The sequence below is a fragment of the Pseudonaja textilis genome, chromosome Z (assembly GCF_049901715.1).
Source record: "Pseudonaja textilis isolate UNSWEBS1 chromosome Z, rPseTex1.2, whole genome shotgun sequence".
Lineage (NCBI taxonomy): Eukaryota > Metazoa > Chordata > Lepidosauria > Squamata > Elapidae > Pseudonaja > Pseudonaja textilis.
Genome location: NC_142008.1, coordinates 49,060,471 through 49,087,868, shown reverse-complemented (window position 1 = coordinate 49,087,868; position 27,398 = coordinate 49,060,471). Strand labels below are relative to the sequence as shown.

The following is a 27,398-nucleotide window of genomic DNA, read 5'->3' as shown; positions in this document are numbered from 1 at the left end:
AGAGAAATCATCAAAGAAAGCAGCCTCCTATGTGCACTATAACTCACCAGCAAATGGTTTTTAAAATTATTGTGAATCTTGAAATTACATATAGCCATGACTCTACATTAATAGACTTTTCCCCATAATTTTGTCTAGTCCTCTTTTAGATCAATGCACCAAATCACTGAGAAACTTCATTTTAAGAGGGGCAGATCTAAACTTTTGAATAGGTTGGGAAATTCTGAAGTCCACATTCCTTAAAGTTGCCTTAATTAGGGCACACTGATTTTGCTGATATTTAAATGAAGTAAAATTATTAATCTTCAACATATTTGACAGCCCATTCACTCTGTCTTTTCAAACAATACTATTTGGTGACAACTTTAGAAGAACCACAATTTTAGGGAGTTGCACTGAAGGCCTTCAAGCTGAACTACTGACATAAATGGTAAATTTACTACTGAGGTAAATGATAGCAATATGCAGTAACGTCTAAAGTAGGCTACAAAATTAGCAATTTAGCAAATACACCCTCCCATTCTGTTTGAAAGAAAGCTCGTTTTTACTTTCTATGCAGCTGTTTTTTGTGCTGCTATTCTGATAAGTGCCACTAGAGGTCATGGGATCCCATCACTACTCAACATTACACTTTTCTAAAGCCACTTTATTAGTAAGGTACCCTTCCGCTCCCTGGACATCGGCGTATAACACGCATACATCATTTGCCCCCTATTTTCAGGGGGAAAAAGTGCGTGTTATACGCCGATAAATACGGTAACTCCAATTTAGTACATTGTTACTTTAAAATCTGGTTTCTTTTTGTTGAGCCTCTGTCCACTTAATGCTTAAATATTTATAAAATGTTTAATACAAATGCAGATTTTAAAAATAAATAAATATTTTTTGTCCATAAAGTTTTAAAAATTCCTATATGAATATATCTTTTCTTTCCTATTGGATACACAGGGGAAAATGCACTTGTAATATATCTTTCACCCCAAAAGAATTGTTTCTGGCTGGCATGGACTAATTCTAATGAAAGGAAAAATGAAAGAATGCATTCTGTTACAAAATAGTAGCTGACTTTCAAAAATGGCCCATTACCAGAAATATCCCCATCCCACTGTTCTGTTGGACTCCAACTGCTATCACAGGTTTGCAATCCAATATATCTGAAGGGCACTATGTTGGAGAATGCATATCTTGCAAGAAAGCACAAACAATTCAAATCATGTCATTAAAAATTCCTGATGAAGCCAGCTCCAATTCTAAATATTTTGGAAGACTAAAAGAATAACAGCCTTGCCTGTGGGGATCAGTTTAGGAATGTATAGCATTTCTAAGCATTAACTGCAGGCAGGCAGGGTTGGCATGTTACAAGGACCAAAAGCCATGCATGTCCAGAGTACGGAGCAAATTTTTGCCAAAGCATAATACAAACTCAGAAAGGAATCATCTACTATTCATTCTGGGCACAAAAGCAAGTATGAATTTAGGGGTTTAAAAAACTAGACGTGATGTTATTGATCCAAAAAAGGATGGAGGAAAGAGGAAGGAATCTACTTTTTCCAGAATCCATGGCAAATGCAAAACATCTGTTGCAGTTATAATTGGCGCTGCCCAATTACAGAGGGAAGTTGGGGGAAGAGAAACCTGTAGTCATATGAAGGCTGAGAACATGAAGTACAGGCTGAAAGAAGGGGAGGGATATTAATAATTCTTCGTTGACATTAAAGAACAAAAAAGAAAGAAAGAAAACCTTTGCAAATTCTACATCTGAAGAGAAAAACAAAGCAAACCAAAACTCCTGCTGTGAATGGTCCAATAATTCATAAATTCTGAATTTTAAACATTCAGGAACCAACTGAATATCATTGCATAATGTCACCGCTGTTTTTTTTAACATAGCTCAAACATATCCAAATACTTCTAGTTACCATTTGGTTTTTTTTGCCCCTTGTCTGAAAAAAAAGGTGCATCAATTGATAACATTTGTAGTGTAGTTACCTATAATTTTTAATGGTTTGAGTGACATGAATAAGACAATACTGCTGCCAGTATCTTAGCAAACATTTGCAATTTTTTATCTATTAGAAGTTTTCTGGAAGACTCTCGTCAGAGCTTTGTGTATTTATATTTAGCACTGAGCTTCCATAGTTTTATATACAGACCTTGATAAAGTGCAACTGTTATTGGCACTGTAATATAGTCCTATTTTCTCAGGAAGCACCAATGTAATTTATCTTATGGCACATTTAAGGAAGCAACTACTATGCCATGGCACTGCACATGGCTCATTATGGTTAAATTCCTGTTCTCTGGAGCTGCAGGATGGAGGAAAAGGCAGCTCTTCGGGGTCATAGAAAGTAGGTCCAATGGTAAAAGTTCCTCTTATTCTAAGGCTGAACACAGAGAACCTAAAAGTGAGCATTCTTCTGTTTTGCCAGCTGTTACTTGGCACTGTTGCCAGAGCCTTCTTCAGGGATCTTCTCTTCTGAGCTGCTTCTTCCCGAGAGTCCATCTTGGTAATCAAAATCATTGAACCTCTCAGCTACACACTGTGCTGTCAGCCGGGCCTCAGGATCATGATCCCAACACTCAACAATAGTCTCACACACCTTCTGGATACCCTGAAAAGAGCATAGAAAGCAATGCCTTTGATTCTGGAAGACACGGGGGTGGGGGGTGGGGGGTCAATAAAGAGCAGTCTACAAAGGATACAAATGTATAAAAAATCTCATTGTATACAATTCATGTTACAGATAGTAATAATTGAGAAAATATATAATTCTGTATATTGGAGGATAATTCTATAATTATAATTCTATATATTAGAAAATATATAATTTATGCCATATATCTGTGTTATCTTAAATGAAAACAAGAAACCCAGCTTGTCACAATTTATAAAAACTCAGGTTACTACTTTATGTAAGTCACATTTAATGTTAGAGAAAGATGAATATATCCTGAGATATTAGGGAATCATTATCTGCATAGATATCCTAAACCCTACAATAAATATATTGTCCTGTTTTATAATTAGAATTTTTACAATAAATTGATAAACATATCTTATGTTTTTTGTTTTGTTTTGTTTTGTTTTGCAACTGAGGCAGCTGGGTAATGATGCTGAAAAGGCAGTTTGGGATTTTATTATGTTTGCAATATTTAAGAAGATATGGCATTGCACAAATTAACGGATGCTTGCTGAATTGTCTTGAATGGACCAAGACATTTTCCTGGCTTGGATAAATCAACAGTTACCACAATATGCATAACATAGAAACAGCCAAGTTATTTAGATGTTTTTTCAGTAAAAAAAATCCACCAAACATTTTTGCTAGCAATAAATAAAAAATTAACAAAATAAGTAACTGTCACGTTCTTTCATGATGCCTGCAATTAATATATCTAGGCAGCTCCTACTAATACCCGGGTAGGATATGCCCCGGCCATTATTAATTTTGTCAATAATTGTGGTGTGAAAAAAAAAAAAAAGCAAAATAAAAGGCATGAATTTCAAAATAATCCTACCAAAGAAAAAAGTTCTTTTATGAAAATACATGAAGGAGGAGCTTTGCCTGTTTTTCCCCACATCTACTTGCCTTTGCACCCCTCATTATCAGCTTTTTTGTGATGTGGTGACCAAAACTTTTTTCACCATCTACCTGTCTTGCACTCCGCAGAATTTTAATTGGCAGCATATAACTACGGATTAATAACTCTTCTGAAGCCTGAGTTATTAATCCATACTTATATACTGCCAATTAAAATTCTGGGTTAATTTTCCTGTTTACCATAGAATGATGATCTAGATATGGAAACTGGATTCTGATTCTTATGTGATTCTGGAGAAGTTCCTCTATCTATTCTTATCTGAGATATGCAGAAGTGGTATTCAGCTGGTTTGCACCAGTTCTGGCAACCCGGTAGCAAGAATTTGGCGTGGGTCACGGAACCAGTAGCGACTTCTGGATGGCCTTGTCCCCGAACCAATTTCCTGGTACCCCAGTTGCCCGCCCACCCAATGTTTGCTCGCTCACACAGCTTGCCCGCCCGCCAGTTGTCCCACCCAGTCACTCCTCCCTTCCTATGTGGCACGCTGAGCCCTCGTGGCTTGCCTATCCTGACTTCCCCACGTGGTGCCTGCACCCGAACTGATCTGCCTGCCCACTGCCCGGGGCCTTTCCATACCTCCACCCCACCACCCAGGATCTTTCTGGGGGGGGGAGGAGGCCAAAGTGGGGTGCTGTTTTCAGGACAGTCCAGAGGGTGGTAGTGGGGCAGCAGCAGCGCAGCTATGGGAAACAGCCGCAGGAGTTCCTGGCCTCCCTTTTGGGTTGCCTCCATGCCCCTCTCAGCCCCAGCAGAGGGGAGAAAACTTTCCGTTGGCTTTCTCCCTCCCTTTCAGGGCTCTTCCACATCCCTCTCCGCCCCAGCAGAGGGGAGAAAATGGCTTTCCATTGGCTTTCCCCCTCCCTTTCAGGACCCTTCTGCGCCCCTCTCCGCCCCAGCAGAAGGGAGAAAATGGGCGTTGGTCTTACCTGACACGCCATTTCTCTTCGAGCTGCAAGGATCATCCAGAGAGTGGGAGGTGCTCCAGTCTGCGTCTGTGTAGGCTGAGCTTAATTACTGAGGAACGCTCCGCCCTCCATCACGTGGTCCCTTGCAGCGTTCCCCAGTTTATGCGAAGTCGAGAGGGAAGAAAAGGTCGCACTCTCATCTAACTAGACTTAAGGGATCATTGGCCAAAACAAGACTCCCCCAGACGGTGAAAGGAAAAGGGTGGGGCTGGTTGATCCTCGCAGCTCGAAGAGAAATGGCGGGTCAGGTAAGACCAATGCCCATTCTCCTTTGAGCTGCTCGGATCATCCAGAGAGTGGGACATACCAAAGCTTGGCTGTCCTACGGGAGGGACTCCATCTGGGGTGGAGGCTCTCATGGGTCCTCGATAACCCGCTGAAGGACTCGTCTGCCAAACGAGGCCTCCGCTGAGGCAAATATGTCAATCTTATAATGCCTAATGAAAGGGGACGGGGAGGCCCAAGTGGCGGCCCGAAAAATGTCCGAGATTGGAGCCTGGGTAGCCCAGGCTGCAGAGGTAGCCGCACTTCTGGTGGAATGTGCAGTGACCCCACTGGGAACCGGCAAGGCCTGAGACAAATAAGCCTTAGCGATAGTGGCTCTGATCCATCGGCCAATAGTAGAAGGCGACACCTTATGGTCTAATGTCTTGGGTTGAAAGGAAAGGAATAGGGACTCGGACCTTCTAAAGGGTTGTGTGCGTTTGATGTAAATGCGGAGTGCCCGTCTCACATCCAGGGTGTGCCACCGCTTCTCCCTCTCCCGCGAGGGATTGGGACAGAAGTTGGGGAGAGTGAGTTCCTGTGCCCTGTGAAAGGTGGAATTGACCTTGGGCAAAAAGGTCGGGTCAGGTCGGAGAACTACCCGGTCAGCATGGAAGATGCAGAGGTCCTTTCTCACCGAAAGGGCTGCTATCTCCGAGATTCGGCGTGCTGAAGTAACCGCCACCAGGAACACAACTTTGAAAGTTAAGAATTGGAGGGTAGACTCCCTGATAGGCTCGAAGGGAGGTTTAGTGAGGGCCACAAGGTCCTAGGTTGGGTATCGATGCATGGCAGGGGGACAAAGGTTAGTGGCTCCCCTGAGGAAGACCCTGATGCAAGGGTGGTGAGAAAGGGGCCCAAGATTGTCGCCGGAGACGACGGTCGAGAGGGCCGCTACCTGGCGTCTCAAGGTGTTAGGAGAAAGTCCTTTCTTCAGCCCGTCTTGGAGGTAATTCAAAACTTGAGCAACAGAGGGCGAGAGCAGATTGACCTGGGAACTATGGCACTACTTGCAGAAACTGACCCAAGTGGCATTATATATTCGGTTGGTTGAGGGCTGTCTAGCGGCTAAGATGGTGTCAATAACTTGGTCGGATAGGTTCTCGTTTCTTAGCCGTTCCCGCTCAACCTCCAAACGGCTAATTGGAGCCATTGGGGGTCCGGATGTTGAAGGGGCCCCTGGGAAAGGGAGATCCAGTCCGGGGGAATTCTCCAGGGAGGAGTCACCGATAGGTTGCGGAGGTCTGCAAACCATGGACGTCTGGGCCAGTAGGGGGCCACTAGTAGTAATTCTGCTTTTTCTTGGATCAGCTTCTGTATGACTGGGGAGCAGAGCTAATGGGGGAAATGCGTACAGGAGTCCCGGGGGCCACGGGCAACGGAGGGCGTTGTGGTTCTCGGCCCCGGGGGAAGGGTATCTGGAGAAGAACCGTGGGAGTTGTGTGTTGAGGGGGGATGCGAAGAGGTCCACTGAGGGGAGACCGAAGATCATGGTCGCCTCCTTGAACAGGGACGGGTGGATGCGCCACTCGGACTGGTCCACCGTGGCCCTGCTCAGCCAGTCTGCTCGGGTGTTTGAGACCCCTGAGATGTGCTCTGCTTTGATCGAAAGGAGGTGACGCTCTGCCCAACGGCAGAGTCGTTCGGCCTCCCTCATCAATCGGATGGACTTGGTACCCCCTTGTCTGTTTGACGTGAGACTTGGCGGTGACGTTGTCCGTGAGTATAAGGACATGTTGCCCGCGTACCTGAGGGAGGAAGTGGCGCAGGGCCAGGTGGATGGCATGGAGCTCCAGCCAGTTTATACTGCATACCCGCTCTGCCTGCAACCATTTGCCCTGCGTCGTAAGGGATTGGATGTGGGCGCCCCAGCCTGACAGGCTGGCGTCTGTGGTGATGGTGAGGCGATGAGGTTCCTTGAAGCAATGACCCTTGTTGATGGCAGGGTTGGTCCACCAGAGAAGAGACGTGAGGACCTTTGGAGGCACCTTGATTGTGGTCTTTGAGTTGCTTCTGCCGGACCTTTGAAACGGGAGCAGGAGCCACTGCAAGGACCTGGTGTGTAAACGGGCCCAGGGGACAACAGAAATGCATGAAACCATTTTGCCCAGCAATTTAGACAATTCTAATAGAGAAGCCCTCTTTGATCAACGAATAAGTTGAACAGAATTTTGGATGCTAAGGAACCTTTCTGAAGAAAGGAAAACCTTCCCCTGAACCCTATCAATAACAGCCCCCAAGTGACATATCCGGGTAGAAGGAAGCAGTTGGCTCTTTTTCCAATTTACTAAGAACCCATGGGCCTGAAGGGCAGAGAGGGTAGCCCTGATGTCCTTCTCCGCCTGGGGCTTGGAGTGGGACAGGATGAGGATGTCATCCAGGTAGCAATGGAGTCGCACCGGGCAGTCCCTTAAGTGAGCCGCCAGGGCTGCGAGGACCTTAGTAAAGACTCTAGGGGCGGAAGCCAACCCAAAGGGGTGGGCCACATATTGAAAGTGACGATGATTGTAACAGAATCTGAGGAATTTGGAGTGGGAGGGTCGGATTGGAATGTGGAGATATGCCTCTGAGAGGTCTATGGAAGCGAGCCAGTCCCCTTGCCTGGTACCCAGTAAAATGGACTGAAGGGTGTGCATCTTGAATTTGCGGTGGATTAGGTAGCGATTAAGACGTTTGAGATCCAGGATTGCTCTCCACCCCCCTGAGGATTTGGGAATCACAAAGAGGTGGGAGTAAAAACCCTGTCCTCGTTGAGAGGATGGGACTGGTTGGATGGCCTGGATGGTGAGGAGATGATGGATGGCTGAATCCATCAAACTGCGTTTGGAGGGATCCTTGGAAGGAGGGGAAGCCATGAAAAATTCGGGGGGTGGGGTCCTGAATTCCAGGGTAAGCCCAAACCTAATGGAGTCCCGGACCCAGTTATCGGAGGTAGTGGAGTCCCATTGGTCAGAGAAATGTCTAAGCCGACCACCAATGGGAAATGAAGGGCAAGATTTATTTAGAGCGCTGGAAGGGCCTCCCTCCAGAGCCCCTGAAGGGATGCTTGTAGCTGCCGCCCCTCCTATTCCGATCACCCAGATCGGCTCGGTCTTGGGGATAGGATGGCCTACAGGAGGGGGGCCTCGGGTATCTGGGCGGGAAGGGAGACTGGTAGAAGGGTCGGGAGGACCCTCTTCGAAAGGGCTGAGGGGTTCTTGAGTCTGGTCTCCGAAAAAGGGAGGGAAGGAATTTTTTCTTGCTCCTGGTTTCGGCTAGCAGGGGATCTAGAGCTGAACCAAAAAGCTTCTCCCCCTTGATGGGAGCAGTTGCCAGCTTGACCTTATTTTTTACATCTGCCTGCCAGGGTTTGAGCCAGAGCAGACGACGAGCTGTGACCTGAGAGACTAGTGCCCGGGAGGAGAACTTGACCGCGTGGTACGTGGCATCGGCCGAAAATTCTGCCGCGGCCGTGATCTTCGCAATGTCCTGGTGCGCCCTTGTGTTCGAGGGGGGGACATGCAATTTTAGTTGGTGGAGCCACCGGATCGAGGACCTGGTGAAGAAGGAGGTGGCCGTGGCCGATCTGATGGCCCAGGCGTCGGCTAGATGAGCCCGACATAAAGCTAGTTCGGACCTCCTGTACTCAGGCTTGAGGGCCTCCAGAGGGTCGCTGGGGGAGGAGGAGGATGCAGGGCCAACGATGGGCTCATCCACCTCTGGGGTATTGAGTAGGGTCCAAAAACTTGGCTCAAGGTTAAAGAACCTCTTGTCCTGAGTGGATGGAGCGGGGGGGGGGCCCGTAGAAACCAACTGGTTTGAAACTAGGTCATGGAAGATGGGTAGAGCCGGAACAACGTCCTCTTCCACCACGGGTTGCCTAAACATGGCGTCCTCTGGATCTTCAGCAGAGGAAGGGAGGGCAGAGGGGGGTTGTACGGCTAGGCCAGAGGTGTTCTTGGCCTTGAAGAGGATAGATTTAGACATGTGGGGTTTGAACAGCCCCACAAAGGAAGGTTGGTCAGGAGTGAGACCCTCGTCCTCAGACAGTTCTGCCTCCATCGGATCTAACTCCGATAAGGGCTCCCCATGGAAAGTGGATCCCCATTCAAACTCTTCCTCCTCCCTGTACTGGTCCAGAACCTCCATGTCCTCCTCCAGTTCCCCTTCTGGAGGAGGGCTGGCCCCCTGTGAAGGTACCTGACCGTGAGCAGGGTCCGGAGTGGGCGTGGACCTGGCTGATAGTGACTCGTGTGCGGGAGCCATCTGAAGGAGGCCTGGCCTGGACATCTGCCGCAGGCCTTGAGCAATTCCCTGGCGAATAGCCTGTTCCATCCAAGCCCTCATATGATCAGGCATCTCGACTGTGGGGGGCTCCTCCTGTCGGAGACCGGCGGCCGTGGGGGTAAAATGTGGCTTTGGGCATTCGCCTGGTTGATGGTCCAAGGACCTGAGGCTCCTGGGGTGACCTGTGCCTGGAGAGGGGAGAACAAACTGGAGGAGGGGGGTGCATAGAAGTAGAAGAAATGGCTGGAGGTGCTGGTTGAGACACCCTGGATCGCCTGTCGAATTCTTTCTCTAACGCCTTATGGCGTCTTAAGGCATCCCTTTGAGAGGCCTTGGAAGCCTCCTGAGAGGTTTCCTTAGCCTGTCTTCGCACATGATGGGACTTAGATTTGGCCTTCAAAGAAAGGCGATTAGCGGAATTATCGTCTGCCATTGTACAAGGGATTGAGTAGAACAATGTAGGCGGTTGGCATGCCAAGGATACGACCTACGGGAGAGGCCGGGTATCCTAAAGCTGGCCCGTGCCCCCTTTTAGAATTTGGTAAAAGAATAATCTGAAATATATAATTAATAATTATATTATTACTATTATTATTATTATTAATATTATTAATATATTGTCAGAATACGTATCTGAAAATATACTTCTGCAGAGATGAATATATATATATTTATATAAATGCTGTGAGTGATTGCTCACCAATGGAATAGAGTTAAGCAACAAGTGTACAAATATGAAGATATTCTTTATTTTTCTTTTTGCTATAATACAAACTTGCAGAAAGAAGTCTGGCAGCGAGAGATTACCAGGGTAAGGTAGAAAAATATCCAATTGATCGAATTAACGCCTGAAATGTAAAACGGCCTCTGGCAGCTTGCCCCCCCGAGGGAGTGGCTGCACTTGTTTCCTTGCCCTGAGCGCTGCTGTGGAAGCTAACACTTCGAAAACAATTCTGCCTTTTTTTATTAGTAATTTTCACCCCAGCAGTGGAAACAGGGGAGGCCCTAACAGTCTGGAAGGCCTGTGGCAAGGGCTAATACCAACTTCGCAGCTACGGAGAGGCCACAAGATGGCGCCCGAGCACGAGGCAGCGCCCAAAATGGCGGCCGCCTGCGAGTCCTTCGATGACGGGCCGCTCAGGGCGGCCTAAAGTTCCTCTGGCAATTAACGCTACGAGAGGACAGTAAGTAAATTGCCTCTACCAGGGACGATCGGCGTTGAGGTGGGGGGAAAACCAGCTGCGCTAAAGCACAATCAATTCAGGCCACTGGTGAAGGCGGCACGAGGAAAGGCAGGAAAACGAAAGAGAACAAGGAGGGGGGGAATTAGCGCAGAAGCGCTGCTAAGCCACCCACTCAACCCCCTTGGGGGTAAAATTTCGCGCACCCCTAGCACCCAAGGCACCCCCAAATGCGCAGAGGCTAAGGAAAAACAACACAATTAAAGTTAAAATCAAACCTGAAGTCAATAGAGTGCTTGAATCGGCCAAAGATAAGAGTATGCAAACACACAGCCTAACTCTGCGAAGGCTGAGCATAAACTGGGGAACACTGCAAGGGACCACGTGATGGAGGGCCGAGCGTTCCTCAGTAATTAAGCTCAGCCTACACAGACGCACACTGGAGCACCTCCCACTCTCTGGATGATCCGAGCAGCTCAAAGGAGAACAAACGGAATGCCACTGGCTTTCTCCCTCCCTTTCAAGGCTTTTCCGTGCCCCTCTCCGCCCCAGCAGAGGGGAGAAAACAAACAGAATGCTGTTGGCTTTCTCCCTTCCTTTCAGGGCTCTTCTGCATCCCTCTCCCATAGCCACGCTACCACTGCTGCCCCCCATATTGCTGCCCCTCATGCCACCACCGCTGTTCCCCCCCACGCCACTGCCACCACTGCTGTTGTGCCCCAAAAGGGAGGCTGTGATCTGGGGCTGCTTCCCATAGCCACGCCTGCCTGCCGCTGCCACCGCCCATGTGCTTTGAAAGGGATGTTCTGGGGCTGCTGCTTTCTTCATTGTCCTGCCGCTGGCTGCTCTGGAGTTCACCCAATAAGTTCTTCCCAGAAAAGGTGTGTGTGTGTGAGATAGAGACAAGGAAGGGAAGGAAGGAAGTGCAAGAAGGAAAGAGCAAGAAAGGAAGAAAGAGGAAGGGGAGAAAGAACGACAGGAAGAGAGAAAGAAAGAGCAAGAAAGAGGAAGGGAGAAAAAGAAAGAAAAAGAGGAAGAAAGAAAGAGAGCAAGAAAGAAAAGAAGGGGGAAAGAGGAATTTCTGGGCTATTATTTTTAATTGTTCCATTATTTATCATATATTAATATTTTGCACTGTCCCTACATCTAGAGTGATTTTACTGCCTTTCTTTTGCCCAGGTATTTTTCAGGGTTTACATGTCAATAGTCCAGAGCATTAATACAGGTTTGTTTAACAGTGTTGAAAGGGACTATGGAAGTCTTCTAGTCCAAGCCTGGGCGCAGGCAGGAAAACTCTGAGGATGCCAAAATCTGAACAGAGGTCCTGGGAAAGGTGTCAGAATAACAGAATAATACTTAGAAGGGACCTTGGGGGGGGGCGACTCTATACCATTTCAGAGAAATGGCTGTCCAGTCTTTTGTTAAAAACTTCCAGTGTTGGAGCACCCAGAACTTCTGGTGGCAAGCAATTCCACTGGTTAATTGTTCTCACTCTCAGGAAATTTCTCCTTACTTTTAGGTTGCTTCTCTCCTTGATTACTTTCCATCCTTCTTGGTGCTTTGGAAAATACATTGTTTGCCTTCTGGTGCTTTGGAAAATACATTGCCCCCCCTCTTTCTGGCGGCTCCTAAAAGCCTGTTGCCTACCACCCTCTTGGGCAAAGCATCTGAGCCATTTCCTCCTTTCAGTGGTCCATGAAAGTACATATATAGTACGTAGATAATAAAGTAAATACTGCAAGATCTTTTTACAAGTTTGAAAAATCTTAAGGCACAATGTTTATTTGCTTGTTTTTCTTTTTAGTTTATTTTCCATTGTTTTTACTCCTTGAATAGAATGGTCCAGTAAACAGGACTTCAAGGGGAAGCACAGCATGTAGAAATAATAGTTGGAATTATATTTTAATATTAGTTTTAGCATCTTGGATAAAAAGCATTTACTGAATCATTTCAAAAATTGAAATTATTTTCTATGGCAACTACTATTTGTGACAATTAGCCAGTTTTGTCATGAATTCTCTCCCTCCAAAAATAATCAAGATTCTGTCTTACCTGATGGTTGAGCCATGAACAAGGAATCTCTGGCCGTCCTCTGTCCCTCAAAACATTGTCCTTCATGCTTTCTACACAAGGATGTTCTCGCACTTTTGAACCAAATGGTGGCTCATAGTCTTTCACCTCTTCTAGGAAAATAAGCAAAAATGAAGGCACTTGGTTAGACTAAGACGATCAAAATCATGATGTTCATATGCCTCTCCTTGATATTGTAGAATCTGATGCTGGCACCTGTTCTTTATGATCTGAATTCAGTATTGTATTACACATTCTGTTTCTAAGCCTCACATTTTGCTAGATTGTCTATCGCTGTCATTTACCTGAGAAAAAGTATTGAAAAAGACAGTTGGGTAGTGTGGGTGCATTTCCTGAAATTTAAAGCTTTATTCTAAGCCTTAAATTATTGTGATGATCCAAGGATATAAAAATGAGTTTAAGAGATAGTTAAAACCCTAAGCCTTGTTTGGTTGGTTGTTTTTCTTATTGCTATTTGTTAAGAAGTTAAAAAGATATTTAGAAAAATCAAATAAAATTAAATTCTAACAGTAGAGTAAGCAAAGGCACAATTTTTAACTGATTCCAAAAGAAATTCAAACCAAACTCACTCCCCATCCATAAATCGTTACAATTCCCAAACTATGAGATCCTAAATGATTTGAAGTATATGCTGAAGTATTTTTTTTCTTCCAAGTTTTGGCAAGATAATTCTGGAAAAGACATGAAAAGACTGAACTAAGACAGATGGTAACACAGGAAGGCAAGGGTATATACAAGGATGTACATTTACATATATTCTAGCTAGAGCATTATATTGAGTGCTTCATGTGTAAAAAAAAAAAAGCATGAAAGTTTTGAAAACATCTCAAAACTTCACTGCAAGTCTTATAATAGATTTTTTCAAAAGCAAGAGCCTCATTTGTTTGCTGCTTATATTTTTCCCAACAAAAGAAATGAGGAAACAGGTGGAAAAATGGAGAAAAATCTAAAGGCAACACCAGTGGCAAGCCAGATTTCATTTCTGTCATTTCTGTTGGTGAAGTCTGACAAGTTTAGGCAGTGTTCATGAAAAAACATTTTTAGCCAGCTATATGACAAGCTTTAGATACATTCATATAACATGCAAAAGTTGACAAGCTTAAACTCTGTTTTATGTTGTTAGTTGTATGTGTAGTGAAAACCAGGCCTATTTCATTAATTTATATTTTAATTGTTTTGTGGATCAAAAAAATGTTAAATTCAATAATCACTGTTGGGACTGTTGGCTAAAATGTATCATCCACATACCTAGAATGATATAAAAGTGCAGCTAGATATTATTTTATTTATTTTATTCATTATATTTTGCCTGTATTACTGTATATACTCGAGTATAAGCCGAGTTTTTCAACATCTTTTTTGTGCTGAAAAAACCCCCTCGGCTTATACTTGAGTCAGATTCCCTCTGAAAAAAAAATGGTGTGGAGCTCTGGAGCTGGGCAGCCGCTTCCCTGCTTCCGTGTTTCCTTTGCAACTTGTAAGCATGGGGAGGAGGAGGGGAGGAGGAGGGGGTGGCAGCGGCTCGCATTATTTTCTGAGCTCTAGGCTTGCGATCTCAGAAAACAACGCAAGCCGAGGTGGCTTCGTTCCTCAGCCCTAGCTGCTTTCAGTCTGCTCGGGAGGAGGAGGGGAGAAGGAGGTGGCGGCAGCGGCTAGCGTTGTTTTCTGCGATCTCAGAAAACAATGCGAGCCGCTGCCTCCCCTCCTCCTCCCCCTCCTCCTCCCGAGGGGACTGAAAGCAGCTAGGGCTGAGTAAACGAAGCCACCTCGGCTCGTGTTGTTTTCTGAGCCTAGAGCCAGGGCGCTTTCATTGCATGGCGGAGCTTCTTGTTTCAGGAAACACCGGGCGTCGTTGCTGCCCCCTGAGGGGAGGGCGATTCTGGGCTGCGCGATTGGGGGACATATCTTTCTCCTAATATTACCTATTTAATATTTCAGATACATTTTTTTGCTAGCCCATCTATAAAATTTGTATAAGGGAACTTATGTTTATTAATACAGACAATTTTATACAGAATCCTGTAATATATGCACTTTCAGTGGCTAAGAAGCTGAGCTTGTCGATCAGAAAGGTTGGCAGTTCTGCGGTTCGAATCCCTAGCAACGTGTAACAGAGTCCCATTACTTGTCCCAACTTCTGCCAACCTAGCAGTTTGAAAGCATGTAAAAATGCAAGTAGAAAAATAGAGACAACCTTCATGGGAAGATAACAGCGTTCTGTACACCTTCTGTGTTTAGTCATGCCGGCCACATGACCACGGAGATATTTTTGGACAGCGCTGGCTCTTTGGCTTTGTAACAGAGATGAGCATCACCCCTTAGAGCTGGAAAAGACTAGTATGTATGTGCGAGGGGAACCTTTACCTTTACCTATGATGGCACAGTTCAGGCAGAAAAATGAAAAGAGAGAAAGATGGATCACCAAAGGAAAAAGCAAGATGTGGTGGGAGAAGTGGCCAATGACGCAAAATCAAAAGGATGTGGAAGAGACAATTGGGCAAACAAAAAGAGCAAGTCAAGAGAGGAGCAAACCATGCAAGAAGAAGATAAGGAAGAAGAGCGCAAAACAATGCTTTTTAAACTCATCTTATAAAGATTCCAAATATAAGTGAACTGCCTCCACTTGTGCCCTACAGTAGGGAAATTTGCCAGATTAAGAAAATAGTTCTCAGAAATAAAAATAAAAGCACACAGTGAACTTTCACTGATCCATCTGCCTAGCTGCATACCTCTACCAGTAAGCTACAAATGATCTACAACTATGCATGAAACATGTTTTGCAAGTATTTATTTTGGAAATTTTTATTTTCTTGCTTTCCCATAACAAATAGTACTTTAAATAGCCTTATTTTTTTCATAAAACCATATCATAGCAGAAAAATACGGAAAAATAACATCCATTTAGACCAGATCCTGCTTTCTATCATGTTGTTTTTAGAATTGTTTTTTTGCAGGCAATAAAAAGCTTTAGATTATATCAATATACTGAACTCAACAGACAGAGACCCAAATCATTGTGATTTCTCTGAGGAATGGTATTTACTGCATTTAAATATTCACTTCATATTTCCACATTTTCATGAAAAGTCAAGATCTATTCTAAGGGACAGATAATTCAATCATCCAACATACAATTTGCTTTCAGGACACCAATAGGCTGAATAAGATAATTCCCCAAAATCTATTTTTGACATGAAAGGATGCAGGATAAAACTGAAACATGGTCACAATTAACAGATACAAAGTATATTTCCTGGAGCCAGTGTAAGAAAACAAGTGTCTCCACAAGAAGAGAGCCATAGAGTTACGAGACAAAAAGCGAGGCAGACTTAAGTAAATGGACGAAGGAAGGAAAATTCTTTCCATTAATATAAATGGCCTAAATTCAAGAGCTAAAAGGGAAAGGATTCAAACCAAACTAATAAAACAAAATGTTGATATAATTTGCATACAAGAAACACACATTAGGAAAAGTGAGGAGAAATTCTTAGATTGTCCGAAACTGGGAAAATTATTTACAGCACCAGCAGATAAACACAAAAAGAAAGGTATTGCAATCTATGTGAGAGATGACTTAAAAGCAGAGTTAATCTGGGCGGACCCGGAAGGAAGAACTCTGGTGGTACAAATCTCGATTAATGGCATTACACTCTTACTGGTAGTAATCTATGCCCCAAATGATGACCAAGGTAAATTTTTTAAACATCTCCATCAAAAAATAACAGAATTTGAAAATGGTAATATTATCCTGATTGGCGATTTTAACTCTATTGCTGACTACTGGAAGGATCATAGTAATAGGAGTAAGAACAAAAAAGGAAATAGAGAATTCTCTAAGCCATGTAAGGATATGTTGAATGAAATGAATCTGGTAGATATCTGGAGAAAATTAAATCCAAAAAAAGAACAGTTTACTTATTATTCTAACCCACACAAAATTTGGACAAGAATAGATATGGCTTGGATAAACGGTGAATTAATTAATGAAATCAAAGACAGCGAAATCTTACCAAATGACTGGGCTGACCACAACCCAATTCAAATAACCTGGAGAGGTAGAAGAAAACCAAAGAAAAGATGGACTTTTAACACTCATTTAATAAAAGAAGAAGAATATACTAATAAACTGAAAGAAGAACTGAACTTCTTAAAGGAAAATAATAATGATCTAACTTCGAAACAAAATATATGGGACACATTAAAGGCATTTGTAAGAGGAATAACAATCTCTTACAATGCTATGAGAAATAAAAGAAAGTATGCCCAACAAAGTAACCTACAACAAGAAATTAAGGATTTAGAAACCCAACTACAAAAGAACCCCAAAAACCAAAGAATACAGAACCAGTTAATAACAACTAAACACAAACTAAATTTACTGGAACAAGAAAAATTGGAGATTAGTCTGAAAATGACTAAACAAATCTACTTTGAACATGCAAACAAGCCAGGAGATGGTTAGCCCACAAACTTAAGAAAACGAAAGAAAAAGATTGATACACCAATTAATGGACGAGGGGGCAATATGCAAGAGGAGATAGAGAAGAAAAAGAGATCACTTATAATTACTTTGGGAAATTATACAAAAAGAAGAAGTCTCTGAGGATAAATAATGAAATACCTGGAGGAAGCGAATGATAAAGCAATTGGAGAGGAAGAGATAGAATTATTAAACCAAAATATAACATGGTCCGAACTGAAGTCAGCAATAGAGAAGCAAAGTAACAATAAAGCACCAGGACCGGACGGGATACCGGTAGAACTTTACAAAATTATCATAGAACAAATTGGACCACTGATGCTGGATTTATTTAATGAGGTACTCTTAGCAGCCAAGATGCCGGACTCGTGGAGGGGAGCCTTAATTTCGCTGATCCCGAAGGAGGACCTAGACCACAGACTTATTAATAATTATAGACCAATTTCGCTCCTGAATGCAGATTACAAATTATTCTCTTCTATAATAGCCAATAGATTAAAACAGGTTTTAAACACTTATATCCATGAAGATCAAAATGGATTTCTCCCATTTCGACAAATTAAGAATAATTTAAGAACAGTGATAGACATTTCAGAATACTATGAAGCCCACCCGGAAAAACAATTTGCATTTATGTTCTTGGATGCTGAAAAAGCATTTGACAATTTAAATTGGCATTTCTTAATTCAAAAATATATAATATGAATCTTGGCACCAGATTTGAAAATGTCATCACTACAATTTACCACACTCAACAGGCAAACATTCTAATAAATGGGGAACAAACTGGCCCAATAAAAATAGAAAAAGGGGTAAGACAGGGTTGCCCTCTCCCCTCTGCTTTTCATATTCGCCCTAGAATCTCTTCTGACGTACATTAGGCAAAATTTGAGAATTAGAGGTCTGAGGATCAAATCAGAAGAATATAAAGTACAGGCTTTCGCTGATGATTTGGTTTTTTTCTGGAGGAGCCCATAGAAAAGGACACAACTTATTAGAAGAACTAGAACGATTTGGAGAAGTCGCGGGATTTAAAATAAACAGGGGAAAAACAAAATTAATGACTAAAAATTTAACAGGAGACCAGAATAAAGAGCTAGAGACAACAATGGGAATACAGGTGACAAAAAAAATTAAATACTTAGGAATTTGGCTAACTCCACAAAGCAAATCATTAAAATAAAACAACTATGACAAACTTCTCCAACAATCTAAGAAAGACTTAGATTTCTGGAGCAATTTACAACTTTTCTTATTGGGCAGGATTGCTTTGATTAAGATGAATATTCTGCCAAAATTTCTATATTTATTCCAGACAATTCCAATCAAACTAAATAAAAAATTTTTTATGGAACTAAACAAGATAACGTTGAATTTCATTTGGCAGGGGAAAAAAGCTAGGATTAACGTAAAAGCCCTACAAGATTCGAAAAGCAGAGGAGGGTTAGCCTTGCCAAATTGGGAAATATATCATACGGCAGCCACCCTACTATGGATAAAGGATTGGGTGAACCTAACCAACAAAAGAACACTAGTATTAGAAGGCCACGATATGCAGAAAGGATGGCATGCCTTTCTGTGGGAATCTGGGAAACCCAGGCAATCATATTTCCATAGGCATCTTATCAGGGACTCTTTATTAACTAATTGGAAAAAGTACGTAAAAAACTTTATCTAAAAATACCGATTTGGCTATCTCCAATGGAAGCGATAGTACACCCTAATAATTTGGATATAACCAAAATGATTAAGTACGAAAATTTATTAGACCCACAAGGAAAGTTGAAAACGCGACAAGAATTACAAGAGCGAGGATTTATAATTGATCAGTGGGTGTACCTTCAAATTCATAGTAAATACAAACAAGACATTAAGGAATTTGGAATCTACAATAAATTACAGACTCTAGACAAAATTCTATTAGGACCAAGTAAAAAAAATATATCTAAATTTTACAAATATTTATTAGAAACAGAACTAGAACAAGAAATTGTCAAGGGAAATATGATTGCGTGGAGCAGAAATGTGGGTCGGAGCATTACCCTAGCAGAATGGGAAAAGATCTGGAACAGGAACATTAAGATCACGAAATCAGCAGCTTATAAAGAAAACTTATATAAAATGTTTTATAGATGGCACCTGCCCCCTTCGAGATTGGCGAAGATGCACCCCAACACGAGCCCCAAGTGTTGGAAATGTCAATACATAGAAGGTACCTTCTTCCACATGTGGTGGTCATGCAAGGAAACCCAGAAGTACTGGCAAAAAATTAGGCACTGGCTAGAGGAAATAACCATGGAACAAATTGAGTACAAACCAGAGTCCTTCCTTCTAGGAATTTTTGATAAACAAATATCCAAAAAGTCGAAGTATATTACAATCAATATCTTAACCGCGGCCAGACTGGCATTTGCCCAGTGCTGGAAACTATCCTCTATCCCCACTGATCTTATGGTTATTCAGAAAATTTTACAATGCGCCGAAATGGACAAACTAACCCAAGCACTAAAAAATAAAGAATCTTTAACCTATTATAGCAATTGGAATCCTTTGTACATTTGGCTTAATCAAAGATAGATCACCTCTAAGAAAATTAAGGCCGAGGCCTCCGAAGCAGAGATAAAGAAAAGCACTGCCGATGATAGTTTTGAAGAAGAAAAGACCTTACAGACAGTCACAAAAATATGGTTTTATTATAATTGTTTTCCCTACTTTTGTTTTCCCCACTTTCCCCACCCCCCTCCCTTCCCTTTCCCTCATTCCTCTCTCAAGCTTTCCTCTCTTTCCCTCTTGGCCTATGCCAAGACCTATTCGTCTTTTTGTTGTATATAATTTGTAGCTGTGTTGTTGTTTTTTTTTTAAAAGTAAAACTAATAAAGTTTATTTTAAAAAAAAGAAAAGAAAACAAGTGTGACCTGCAGCACAATAAAGGGTATTTTTAAAATGCCAAGCTTTCTGTTGTAGAAAAAAAAAAAGGAAGAAGCCAATGATTCAATTTAAAGGGGAATCAGCATATTTGTATATAGTATTATTTCTGTAGAACTCTCATTCAAAATAGCGGAGGCTACAGTTCATATACTTAATTTTAATTTAAATGAAAAACAGTTCATTAAGTAGGCACATTTTAGAAACAAAACTGTTTGGGAAAAACAGTAGCTTTGCCTTCTTTTGTCATGCCTCATTATTTAAGTACCAATATTAAAATAGAGAAAACCAGTTTGGTGTAGTGGTTAAGGCACCAGGATAGAAACCAAGCAATCTTAAATTTTAATCCTGTCTTAGGCACAAAGCCAGCTGTGGGACCTTGGGCTGGTCACTTTGTCTTAGCCTTAGGAAAGAAGCAGTAGCAAATTACTTCTGAAAAACTTTGCCAAGAAAGCTGCAGTGACTTAGGCAAGTAGCCTCTGAAAACTAGACATGACTGAACCAAAGAAAAAAAGTAAAACTGAACTAGTCAATTTTAATGAAAAGGGAGAGTGAAAAAGTGGCTGCATTTTCTTCTATTACATTTAGTGCTTGTCTGCTATAGGCAATGAGAAATTGGTCCTAGATTTGTATCCGAATACCAAAAGTTTTGGAGTGCTTGCAAAACGGAGTGTAGACTACTTTTCTTCCAAAACATTTAGATTTGTTTTTCCTGTCAAATACCAAAGTCCCAAACCCTTTCAACATACTGGTTTTCTATACTTTCATCCTTAATCCGAATGTATTATTTCAGACAAAGGTAGAAAACATTTCAAGTAATCCAGCATTGCCTAAAGAAGCTCAAAGAGCATAAGTTATTTAGAAACATATTTTTCAAAGTTTTTTTTTTTTTTGAGTTTGGCTGACTAATCTCAAATACAGGCAACAAAGACACTGAAAAGAAGTGATTTTGGGAGAGCTGTCAGATCACTTAACGCTCACTATGCTTTCCTTTCTCAGGGTATCCATGTCGGTTACAAAGGCAAATTGTTTGGATAGAAATGATATTTGTCACAATGCATAACATCTGGTGTACAGCTGTTGTACTGACTAAACTTCCAAATAGGCACCTCAAGCTTTCCTAAAAGCAGTATTGTTTTTCTAAAGCAATTTCTAAATATGGCTTCTAAACTACTCTCTAATCTAGTGAAATATTGGGCAAGCTATAAATAAATAATATATTTTATATAAATAAAATATAAATTCCTTCCCACATTTTGTCCAACCACTATTTGAATGGTGTTTCCTAAGGTTGTTTCTTCATTTACAATTATATTGATATTCATATCTTATGTTTAGGGATAAGGCTAGTTCAAAAAGCTTAAAATGATACTGAGGTTCTGTATGCAAAAGATATTCACTTCAACTTCACCTCATAGGAACTCACAATCGTTCCACATAGTATAGATCCACTCTTGAAACACAACTCCTCTTTGTCATAAAATAGGCTTTTAAATTAAAATAAATATGTATCTAAAAATAAATATCACAGACTATATAGTTTCTTCTATCCCTGTTTTTATAACTATTTAAAAACCTCTGCTATGCTAATGACATACCCTGATAGTTGACATTGCAACAGATCTGCAACTCCAATAATAAAAGTTCAATAAATAAATAAATAAAGGTTCTGTTTTGGGCATACCTTGAGGACTACCCATAGACTGATGACTGGTCACTTAAGAACCATTTGAAATTATGACAACCTTGCCCTCAGTCTACCTAAACGAAAAGATACATTCATCAAGAATCATAAGATACAACACTTAATAATAGTCATAGGATAAAATAAGCAATCCAATCATACTAGGAAACAATCAGTATAAATCGTTAGGATACAAGCGACAAAGTTACAGTCATACAGTCACAAGTGGGATGGGTGATAAGGAGTGATGAGAAGATTAATAGCAATAGTAATGCAGACTTTGTAAAGAGTTGGACAGTGTTGAGGGAATTATTTGTTTAGCAGAGTGATAGCGTTCGGGGGGAAACTGTCCTTGTGTCTAGTTGTTCTGATATGGAGTACTCTATACCATCATTTTGAGGGTAGGAGTTGAAACAGTTTATGCCCAGGATGTGAGGGGGTCTATGAATATTTTCACAGCCCTCTTTTTGACTGGTGCAGTATACAGGTCCTTGACTGAAGGCAGGTTGATAGTAATTAGTGTTTTTTTTTTGCAGTCCTGATTACTCTCTGAAGTCTGTGTCTGTCTTGTTGGGTTGCAGAACCAAACCAGACAGTTATAGAGGTGCAGATGATAGACTCAATAATTCCTATATAGAACTGTATCAGCAGCTCCTTGGGCAGTTTGAGCTTTCTGAGTTGGTGCAGAAAGAACATTCTTTGTTGTGCTTTTTTGATGATGTTTTTGATGATAGGTGTCCATTTTAGGTCTTGTGATATGATAGAACCTAGAAATCTGAAGGTCTCTACCATTGATACTGTGTTGTCTAGTATTCTAAGAGGTGGTAGTATGGGAGGGTTTCTCCTAAAGTCTTTCATCGTTTCTATGGTTTCGAGTGTGTTCAGTGTTCAGTTTGGAATGATGGTATTGAATGCTGAACTGAAGTCTACAAAGAGTACCCTTGCATAGGTATTTGGAGATTCAAGGTATTGTAGGATGTAATGCAGAACCATATTAACAGCATCATCTGCTGATCTATTTGCTTGGTATGCAAACTGCATGGGATTTAACAGTGGATATGTGATGGTTTTCAGATGGGACAGCATACGTTTTTCAAAGATTTTCATAACTACAGATGTTAGAGCAACTGGTCTGTAGTCATTCAGTTCCTTGATGGAGGGCTTCTTTGGCACTGGGATGATAGTAGAGCGTTTGAAGCAAGAAGTAACATAGCACATTTCTAGTGATTTATTGAAGATTTGGGTGAAGTTGCAAAAGACTTGTAACCAACTGACACACTGTATGTAACTGGAAGATGGTTTTATGTTTTATGTTTTGTTTGTGTATGTTTGTTTAAAAATAAAAATTCTTTATAAAAAAAAAGATTCGGGTGAAGATGGGCCAATTGGTCAGCACAGACTTTTAAGCAAAAAGGAATTATCTTGTCTAGCTCTGGTGCTTTTCTGGCTTTTGTCTGTGAAATAGATCTTGCACTTCTTTTTCTGTGATTTCCCAAGGTTGTGAACCCAATGGGTTGGGGTCAGTTGTAGGAGGCTTGGCTGATGGAGGTTGTGAAGATAGGTGGCTCTAGTTTCCTTTCAAACTTGCAGTAAACCATTCAGGTCGTCTGCTAGTTGTTGATTTCCTTCTGTCTGAGAAGGAGGTTTGTTGTAGCCAGTGAGATTTTTTAAGATTTTCCACATGTTTACTAGTTCATTTGTTGAGAACTGATTCTTTAACTTTTCAAAGTAGCTTCTTTTTGCTGCTCTGATCTCTCTTGTTAATACATTTCTGGCCTGATTGTATAGCATTCTGTCACCTTTTCTGTAGGCTTCCTCTTTGGAATGACGTAGCTGCTTAAGTTTAGCTGTGAATCAAGGTGTATTGTTACTATATATTCACAGGTTCCTTGTTGGTACACATAGGTCTTCGCAGAAGCTGACATATGATGTTACAGTATCTTTGAGTTCATCTAGGTCTGCAGAGGTATCTTCAAAAACTTTCCAATCAGTGCAATCAAGGCAAGCCTGAAGCTTCAGCTTTGCCGCATCAGACCATGTCCACACTGATTTAATTGTTGGTTTCATGGTTTTAAGTCTTTGTCTGTAGGCAGGTACAAGGTGAATCATGCAGTGATCAGCTGCTCGTGGTAAAGACCTATAAGCATATTTTACTGTTGTGTAGCAGTGGTCTAAAGTATTTTTGCCTCTGGTGGGACAATTGATATGCTGGAAATATTTCCTTAAATTTGCTTGATTGAAATCTCCTAAAATGATGGGAAGGGAATCTGGGTGTTTGCCTTCAGCCTCCATAATGATTTGCATTTTTTTGCAATTTTCAAGCAAAAATGGCAAAAAAACCCACTTTGGATAAAACTACATGATATGTTTAATAACTGCAATAACTCTATTTGAGATTGTCATAAAAATGGTTGATAAAATGAGTTTGGTCACATTGTGACTCAATTTATGAGTGTAACAACTTACTATCAAAATTCTGGACTCAGTTCTGGTTATAAGTCAAAGACTACTTATGTATTATAGACCAGTTGTAACCTGCAACTTTTCAGAAATCCATCCCATTTTCTTAGATTTATTTGATATAAGTCTCCTAGTATTACTTCTTATTTATGTTATCTACCATCACAACCATTTCTTATACATATTAATTTGTTTGCTTTAACATATTCTAATCTCATTGTAATTCCAAGCTCATTCTATTGTTCTTCAAGTATATTCCTGCTGCGATTACATATTTAACTTTTGCATGACCCACTATGATGCCAAAGGATACATTTCCTTTTTTATCTAAAATAATACATATTTGTATCAGTTTTAGGCAGTTCTGTAATTTCCTGAGTATAGCTGCAATGATGGTGGTTCTTTATCTAGGCATTATTCCAGGATACTCAAACAGAAACAGGAAAAGATCTCAGGAATCAGCCATGATGCAAGAGTATTCCTGAATAAACAATTCATCCATGCCTCAAAACAGAGAAATCATGAAATGCTGTTGGGTGGAGTTCTAAGAACAATACCCTTCCCTTGCCCCAACCCTATCAGCTTTTCATTTCTTTATGAAAATGCTTGAAGCCATAAAGGTTTAACTCGGATCATCTTACTTTGTGGTACTTTGGCCTCCTAAGATGATAAATAATTTTTTTATGAACTATCCTCATGGATAAAATGAATAATTACATAGGAAATAAATATATCCTTAGCTTTCTACAACTACAGTATGGTTTTAATTTCCATATATGGAACTCATAATTCATAGTATTACATTAGTTCCTGTGACTATGCCCAACTGAAGTAGAAGAGTTTTGAGAGTTCTCCTTGTGGAAAACAGTTGAAATTCACTCCATGAAATTCATGCTGCACCTCTTTCTCTTCAGGTGCATGAGGTGAGAAAAACACTGAGAGCAGTAAATCCCAGGAAAGCGGCTGGGCCTGATGGCATTCCTGGTGCAGTAGTTAAAGCATGTGGTAGAAAGTTGGTAGAAATACTTACAGAGCTGTTCAATCTATCTTTAACACATGCCATCACCCCACAATGCCTGAAGGCTGCAACCATCATCCCTGTTCCCCAAAAAACAAATATAAACACTCTCAATGACTATAGGCCCATAGCATTAACAAGCTCCATTATGAAGGTTTTTGTGCGACTAGTTTCACAGCACATCAGAGACTGCCTCCCGCTCTCCTTTTGATCAGCATCAGTTTGCTTATAGAGCAAACCAATCTACAGAGGATGCTGTGGTCATCACACTTCATAGAGTGCTGAGCCATCTGGAGAACAAACAGAGCTATGTGAGGATGCTCTGCGTTTAACACTATCATCCCAGATATACTAGTAACCAAACTGTATAATCTGCAGGTCCCCACCCCCACGTGCTCCTGAATTAAGAACTTTTTGACAAACAGACTAGAATCTGTTAGACTTGCTCCCCACCTTTTTTCCACTATTACACTCAGTACTGGTTCCCCCCAGGGTTGTGTCTTGAGCCCCTGCTATATGCCTTGTACACCTTTGACTGCTCACCAAGCCACGCAACAAACACCATCATAAAGTTTGTGGACGACATGACCGTGATTGGTCTCATCTCCGGAGAGGATGAGACGGTATATAGGGCAGAAGTAGAGAACCTGTCTACCTGGTGTTCACAGAACAATCTGTCACTGAATGTCCATAAAACCAAAGAACTGATTATGGACTTCAGGAAACATGGACAGGACCAGGCCCCACTCATCATCAATGGAGAACGAGTGGAAACTGTCCCTACTATCAGATTCCTTGGCATCCATATTTCAGCTGATATCTCCTGGTCCCATAATACCAAGGCCTTAGTGAAGAAGGCTCAGCAGCGGCTGCATTTCCTGAGGGTTCTCAAGAAGAACAATCTGGATAAGAAACTGTTGCTGGCTTTCTATAAAGCCTCTGTGGAGAGCACTTTGACATATTGTCTGGGTGTGTGGTATGCAGGCTCCACAGTTGAGGACAGGAAAACTGTACAGAGGGTGATAAACACAGTTCAAAAGATCATTGGTTGCCCTCTGCCCTCCCTGGAAGACTTAGCCAGGTCCCACGGCCAAAGCAGAATCAAGGAGACCCCTCAAACCCTGGCAATTATCTTTTTGACCTGCTGCTGTCTGGATGGCGTTTTTAGGTCAATAAAATTCCACACTAGACTAACAAATAGTTTCTTTCCCTGGGCCATCCGAACCGCAAATAAACACTAAGTCACTACCTTATTAAGATGTGAAAAGATGTGAAATCTCAACACCCCATTCAGATGTATAATAACATGCAGCAGCGAATCCACATCTAACAGCCTGGGCATATGCCAAAGCCTCACGTAGGCAAAAGAGTTTTGATATATGCCAAGCCTCACGTAGGCAAAGGAGTTTCGATACCTGCAAGACCTCACGTAGGCTGAAAGCAGGTATCAGGAACAAAAGGATGCTGCCCACCTTGGGCTACTGGCTGACTGCAGGCGCGATTGATTACTTTATATCCCTTAAGCACTGTGATTGGGTGCTACAATGTATCCACTGAGACCCCCACTCTTTTAACATGTAAAGTAGACTGAACTTTCTCTTTTGTGACGTTTAACAATGTGTGTTCAATAAAAGAGCTTCCCTGAGCACGTGTTCGGGCTGCTCATCCAAGACTGAACCGGCTTGGTCTCTTTCTTGATGCATTGACTCAATGAGAAGCCCTCCTAATGCGGAGCAAAGCCGCATCTGGTGACCCCGACGTGATCTGCTGAAAAGAAGCAGACCCGCCCGCCTTCGACCTCCCATCTCACCCGGCCGGATGAGCCAGTTGCAACCCAGGGACGCCGTCTAGTGTCACGGATCCCTCCCCAGGAGAAAATCCTCCCTTCAGGTGAGTATGGGCGGAAATTTTCAAAGCGCAGATGGTGCATCTGCAAGAATTAAGGGAATTAACGAAGAGCTCAATTTTGATTCTTAGGAATCAGGGCAAAACGCTCCCGGCTCCAACTAAAAAGGACCTCATAGCCCTTTTAAAGTACATCCACACGCAGTGTCCGGCTTACCCGGAAAAGAGGTCCTTAAAAGTCTCCACATGGCAACGTTTGGGTGACTTTTTCATGATACTCCCAGGGCTCCGCCAAAGATTTTAAACCACCTGGCGGATAATTATGGAATGTTTAAAAGTTCACAGCTCATCGCTGACTAACGCTGGCACACACACCCCTGCAGGAGGTCCCCCTCCCTATGCTGCTGAGACCAAAACCAAAGACGCTCTCCCACTGGAAGCCTCTTCCCCACAGCTCCTGAACCCCAGTTCCTCCTAAATTAAATCCCGCTGGGGATCAGACACCCATGGGAGCATTTGCACAAGCCATGGCATGGGGCGCAAGGAGGGCTCTCTTACCCTAGAGGAGCTCTCCTCTGCCCCATAGAATATGTGGAGGATGGAGCTGGGAATATGG

The 27,398-nt window shown here is 42.0% G+C and overlaps 1 protein-coding gene across 5 annotated transcripts in view; it reads right to left on the bottom strand.

Annotated features, from left to right (window-relative positions):
• Positions 1-1,973: 1,973 nt before the first annotated feature.
• The window catches only part of TGFBR2 (transforming growth factor beta receptor 2), an 82,875-nt gene continuing 57,450 nt past the window's right edge, over positions 1,974-27,398 (bottom strand). For 3 of the 5 annotated variants that reach the window (XM_087916789.1, XM_087916790.1, XM_087916793.1), the window contains 2 exons: positions 12,332-12,462; positions 1,974-2,612 (listed from right to left, as the gene is read on the bottom strand). In XM_087916789.1, coding sequence (XP_087772915.1) covers positions 2,433-2,612; positions 12,332-12,462 — 311 coding nt within the window. In that variant the 3' untranslated portion in view covers positions 1,974-2,432. The remainder of the gene's footprint in view (positions 2,613-12,331; positions 12,463-27,398) is intronic. The other 2 variants (XM_087916792.1, XM_087916791.1) reach the window with 1 other exon arrangement.